Source organism: Haliotis rubra, unplaced genomic scaffold, assembly GCF_003918875.1.
Source record: "Haliotis rubra isolate DU_JTF1 unplaced genomic scaffold, ASM391887v1 Scf11, whole genome shotgun sequence".
Lineage (NCBI taxonomy): Eukaryota > Metazoa > Mollusca > Gastropoda > Lepetellida > Haliotidae > Haliotis > Haliotis rubra.
The window spans coordinates 4102961-4109235 of record NW_025765003.1 but is presented as its reverse complement, the minus strand read 5'-3'; the positions used below and the strand labels follow the sequence as shown (position 1 = coordinate 4109235).

At 42.5% G+C, this 6275-nt stretch overlaps 1 protein-coding gene across 1 annotated transcript; it reads right to left on the bottom strand.

The window, feature by feature from the left end:
• Window positions 1-1777: 1777 nt before the first annotated feature.
• Window positions 1778-6057, bottom strand: LOC124285560. The gene is made up of 4 exons (XM_046721812.1): window positions 5874-6057; window positions 2872-2991; window positions 2218-2331; window positions 1778-1951 (listed from the first exon to the last, which is right to left on the bottom strand). Exons 1-4 carry the CDS (start codon window positions 6055-6057, stop codon window positions 1893-1895), a joined length of 477 nt encoding a protein of 158 aa, XP_046577768.1. The 3' UTR covers window positions 1778-1892.
• Between the last annotated feature and the right edge of the window lie 218 nt (window positions 6058-6275).

Below are 6275 nucleotides of genomic sequence, written 5' to 3'. Positions count from 1 at the left end.
CTGTCGTTCATAAAACACACCCTGGCGATCATAAAAACACTCTGATGATCATAAAAAACACCCTGTCGTTCATAAAACACACCCTGGCGATCATAAAAACACTCTGATGATCATGAAAAATACCCTGTCGTTCATAAAACACACCCTGGCGATTATAAAAAGACTCTGATGAACATAAAATACCACCTTGACGTTTATAAAAACACCCTGTCGTTCATATAACACACCCTGGCGATCATAAAAAACACACTCTGATGATGATGAAAAACACCCTGTATATTTTCATGCCAGGTGATTCCAAGAATTTAAACCAACTTTAAGGAGTGGCACATTTTAATGGACAACACATTAAAGATCTATACTCCAACAACTCTCCAACAAACAAAACGCACAGAGATGTTATTGTTTGTTTGTTCCTTAACGCTGTCCTCAGCAATATTCCAGCGGCGGTCTTTATATAATCGACTTTGGACCAGACAATCCAGTGATCAACAGCATGAGCATCGATCTACGCAATTGGAATACGATGACATGTGTCAAACAAGTCATTGAGCCTGACCACCCGACCCCCTTAGTCGCCTCTTACGACAAGCATGGGTTACTGAACACTAATTCTGACGGATGACGCATCTTCACGGATGAGAGATGTTATTGATGTGAGTTCCAGCTTTTTACATACTATTTTCGTTTTCAGAAAACGCATGTTCGTGGCATAGTTGGACCGTACAATGGACTTTCTTATGATTATTGAAAGGTTTTGTTAATTATGTTTAACACTGTTGAAATATGGGGCGGTGGAGGTACCCTTATGGTTAAACATCCGCTCGTCACGCTGAAGACCCGGTTCGATTCCCCTCATGGGTGCAATGTGTGAAGCCCATTTCTAGTGTCCCCCGCCGAGCTAAAACCATACTCACTCACTGTTGAGAGACATATTGTTTGTAATGAATAATGCAACTTGATATTCTACGCATTGTTTGGAATTTTCATGTGATGTTACAAGCCTAAATTCAAAATAAGGGTACAGTGTAAGCTCTTCTTAGCAGCATACAAGTTATTAGCATTCAAAAGGCGATGGTTTGTTTTACGACTGAGGTTGCATTTAATGGTCCATGCCCGATATATGATGGTAAAGTGGGATTTGAATAGAGGATAAATTTTCCGATATTAAAACGCCTAAAACTTAATACTGCATTTAATAGTAAGGTCACTAAATAGCGCTGAACTCCAAGATACACGGGGATGTTTTAAGCGCATACAACATGATAGACATTGTTACCCCGAAAACCCAAGCTACCTGCCAGGCGCTAGAATGATAATATCCCACCGGGTACCCAGTTTCTGTTGGGTGAACAGAGGGAATTTTGAACAAACGCATCTGCCTAAAGTGAGACCAACATGTGTCTCGTGTGCTTCGTTGTGGGGCAAACTCTCAGGAGTCAAGCTGCCAAACACGATCATCCATTCAAGCCCTCTTCGTGACCAACGATCCCCACGTGGGTACAACGTGTGAAGCCCATTTCTGGTGTCCCCCGCCGTGATGTTGCTGGAATATTGCTGAAAGCGGCGTAAAACCAAACTCAGTCAGTCAGTCAGTCGTGACCAACGCTGCCTAACTTCAACTGATTTGTGACCTGGGCTCCGTTCCTCAGAGCGATCGTAGCGCTACGATGATCGTAACTCCCATACTTTAACATAGACGTACGATAGTCGTAGCGCTACGATCGCTTTAGGAACGGGGCCCAGGGCTCCATACACAAGACCACACACCTCCAAATTTGGACAATCATGCATGATTTATATTTTTCTCAAATCAGACAAAACATTTGAGGCTCAATTACTTTTTAACCAAAAATTAGGTGATACAGGAACAATCCACATGTCTCTGATCCTCATTTCCCAACCGGCAATGGGGTCGGCGGTTTCGTTGGTGTCAGTGTCAAGGTAGAGTCTGGAAAAAAGGTGAAATGCATATTTAACCTAAAACAGTTTCGACTAAATTGCTTAAGCAGAAGAACGTATAGTCAAATGTCACTTTCTGTTTTATCATATTAATGTTAATTTAAAATAGAATTGGTACGAGTATTAAATTGATGTGATGAAACATATCACCAAAGATTTTGGAATTCCTTTAAGTTAACTTACACTTTCTTTTTAGGGCAAAAGAGAGGAATTTAGAAATGTGTGCTTTTCAAAAAAATATCGTTGAGCACTTACTGCAAAATCCACATGACAAAGCACAGTTGTTCCTCGCCCATTCTTCGTAAAATCCCTGACACATTTCCTTTGGTCGAGAACTGCACGATGATACCCTGTCTATGCACTCATTTCCTGTTTAATAAAAACGTGTGCCTTGATAGTGTGTGAAATGCAGAGTAATTCAGCGAGGCTAACATCGTCAGAACCTTTAAAGTCAAAATAAGAAATTACATCGGACATATATTTCCACTTTGGCATCAAATTTAGAAATATCCTTCACAAAGAAATGTTTGCGGCAGCATATCACACACACACACACACACACACACACACACACATCCCTTCTGCAACCCATGCTTGTGGTAAGAGGGGACTGACGGGATCCGGTGGTCAGGCTCACTGACTTGGTTGACACATGTCATCGTATTCCAATTGCGGAGACCGATGCTCATGATGGTCTTGTCCAGACTCGATTATTTACAGACCGCCGCCATATAGCTGGAATATTGACAGACAAAGAAACAAACAACAAACAAACAAATGTATAGCTATTTGTAAGTAATTGCGAGTGGGATGTAATTGAATATTACGTTGTTTAGTGAAATAGTACAGGTAGCTTGGGGCCTACTTTGAATTGGAATAGGTGGAGGCTTCCTATTGATAGCTACATACCACAAAGGCCGCAGGTAAAACGGCAGTTGGTGCTTCCCCATTCTCCGTCAGTACAGCCATACCCTGTTATTCCACTGCGGCATTGAGTGGCGTAGTTGTCCCGACAGGTGGGAGGGTCCGCTGTCAACAGAGGCAGTGCTGCATATTATCAGCTGTTTGTATTGAGTCAGGGTGGGGTTGGACGACATTAGCGTTACCACTGTCGCCAATCTCTCTAAATGTATGGGGGTTACGATCACCTTATGGTCAGTGAGTGAGAATTGTTTACGCCGCTTTTAGCAATATTCCAGCAATATCACGGTGGGGGACACCAGAAATGGGCTTTACACGTTGTACCCATGTGGGGAATCGAACCCGGGTCCTCAGCGTGACGAGCGAACGCTTTAACCACTAGGCTACCCCACCGCCCTCTATCAACTTAAAGATCGATTTATACAACGGCCCATGCATGCCTGTATGTTTATAACTTTGATCAGTGTAGTCATTTTTGCAAGTAACTGAAACCTACTGGGGGTACTATGAGGCGTACCTCGCAGGCCGAGTTATGTCGTTAAAGAACATTGGAACACCGGTGTCATTTATCTTTAATAAGTGTGGAATAAGTGTGGAATAAGTGTGGGTAAGTCGGTAGTTTCAGCAGCAGTCCAGCAATATCCCGATCAGTCGCACTTACAATGCTCTTCACCAGGAGCGGATACAGCTTTTTGAAAAGGCGGTGGTGGTGTATGTGTGTGTGTGTGTGTGTGTGTGTGCGTGCGAGCGAGCGTGTGTGCACACCCTTGGAAAAGGGGGGGGGGCACTTGGGAGGGAGCACCCTTCCTTTGAAAACAGAGAGATGCTTTTACTGAATTGATGGCGACTAAATTTCAATTGGAACCGAACGCGTAGATTTTTAATGACCGGCCGATCATGATTTCATGTACTGCCTCCACCCCGGCATGCGACAAAGAGTGACAGTACTGCTGCTTATTGTACATGCGACTAACTTGTGATTCCTTTGGAACTTTGTTTTCATCGTTTGGGACTGGGCTGTGTCCAAGCGTTTTTCAAAGTAGATGAACATAACAGTGACAACCTTGCGGGGTAACTGGCAGAGAGCAGAATTATTTTGTGAACGATGCAACGGGATATGATGGAGTATGGCTATGAGTGGCATAAATGTGGTGTGTTTCCGCCAGACCGTTAGATCTATCTCTTGCAAATTTCCCATTCTAAACGGAATTAAATATACCATTTACCAGGTAGGTAAATGTTTACGAATGTTTTGCTGCATATTTTGTATAAATAGGGATGTATGTTTACAAGGCTTTCTGATTTATATGTTAGATATTGTTTTGTTTATGTTTGGGGCTGTGTATTGTAATTGAGTTTGGATATTTTTATAATAGAAGGTAATATGATAGTGAAGTTCCCTCATAATTGTTGGGGAAATCATATAACTGTATTTTTCGAGTTTAAATAAATGTTTTATCAGCATTTCCATCACGTCTGTTGTGTTGATATTAGTCATGTTGGTGGGTCAAGCTGAAGTAGTGCGGCAGTGTTCTATACGTGCGCAGTGAAGCGCAAATGAAATCAAACGCATTTTTAATCCAAAAATTTCCAATTGCCTGTGTGGAAAATTCGAAAGTCAGCGTCAAAATCCATGGAGTTGTTGTTATGATCCGCCATCGATTGTGGGTCAAACGGAAGTAGTTCTCACAATAAGATTTGTCAATGCGCGGTGAAGCGGCCTTACAATCAGATGAGCGTCAATCCACAATTGATGCCGTCTGATTTTTCTTGAACAACCAATCAGAATCTAGTATTTTCTTGATTCATGGTAGAATGGCTATTTAATGAAGTTTCAGGAGAAAGGGGGGGGGGGGCACCACCACCCCTCTGGATCCGCCTACGTTTCACACATTGTATCCACTGCAGGACTAGAATTCGGATCTCTAAACGCTACATACGTGTGGCTTGAGAAACTATGGAAGTCGTAACAGTGTCGTGTCGTGTACAGTTGTTGAGGACCTTTCTACACCAGATCCATGTGAAACGGGTGGGGTACAATGTGTGAAGCCCATATCTGGTGTCCCCGCTGTGTTATTGCTAGCAAGGGGCGTCAAGTCAAAACATTGATTACACAACAGTCTCGTTTCCTGCTAACTGGGTTCCGTCCTATTGCGCAGCTTAGTACAATAACCAGTCCAGAATTTTTAGACCAATTCATTCATGGATACATAAATATTAATCAGTATTATTTGATACATCTAAGCACTTATATATTGCAATACTACGCTCCTTCTTATCCTTGCAAACACGTCGTGCAGCGTGCTCTGTCGTACAGCGTGCTCTGACAAACGGAAATCTGGAAATCGTGGACATCTCAAAACGAGGCTCTGCTTATATCAATCGCATTGTGCGTTACAAAACTATATACACTGAATAAGCTTTCAAATTCGGATCGGCTGAAAAGTAGGTTAATGAGACTCATGTTTTGGTTTGAAACTAAACTCAAAATAAGGGGCGGTGGGGTAGCCAAGTGATCGTCACGCTGAATACCCGGGTTCGATTCCCCACATGGGTACAATGTATGAAGTCCATTTCTGGTGTCCCCCGACGTGATATTGCTGGAATGTTGCTAAAAGCGGCGTAAAACTAAACTCACTCACTCACTGAAACGTGTTACAGTACAAAATAAGGGGCGGTGTGGTAGCCTAGTGATCGTCACGCCGAATACCCGGGTTCGATTCCCCACATGGGTACAATGTATGAAGTAAACTCACTCACTCACTTCATAAGAAAAATAAAAGTTGACATGCTCGTGATTGATATACTCATGAAAACAAATAAAGGAACACACGAAAGTACATGTGTTCCTGTACTCTTTTCCGGGTCTCTTGTCATGTTTTATTACACTGTGGGTGAAAATCCGGAAATAAAAAAAGGAACACTTGTACTTTCATCTTTTAGCTTATTTGTTTCCCTGGGTATATATGATGTTAAAGTTATTTTCTTACCACACAGTTGACAGGTCCTGGGGCAATACTTGATAGCCCATTTGATTTGGTCCCCCTTCACAGTGCATCCTGACGAGTAGTGTCTGCATAGACTTTGGGAGAGGGTGTCTTTACACTCATACGGTGTTGGTTTCTTTACATCGCCTGTACAAAAAAGAACGGGAATCAATTGGGCTCTACACATCAAGTCGGATCAACCAGCGGGCAAGGGATCCAGGAGCAGGACGTATGAATACTTTAGAGACCACGTGATTGTTTTAGTCACATGTTTAAGTTTAAGAGCGGTCTTTCGTGATGGTAACAAAGATGGCTTCACTCAACATTGTATCCGTTCAGCATCCCACGAGACATGCATACTTGCACTAGTCCTAGGAAGCTGTTATCGAATATTACATTTTAATT

Bases quoted from the DNA above. Each gene is read 5' to 3' on its own strand.
- LOC124285560 (XM_046721812.1), bottom strand. From the start codon at position 6,057: ATGTGTAGAGCCCAATTGATTCCCGTTCTTTTTTGTACAGGCGATGTA. The intron at 2,992-5,873 runs GTAAGAAAATAA...CTCTGTTGACAG, and splicing joins CAGGACCTGTCAACTGTGTG to CGGACCCTCCCACCTGTCGG. The intron at 1,952-2,217 runs GTAAGTGCTCAA...CCTTTTTTCCAG, and splicing joins TTTGTCATGTGGATTTTGCA to ACTCTACCTTGACACTGACA.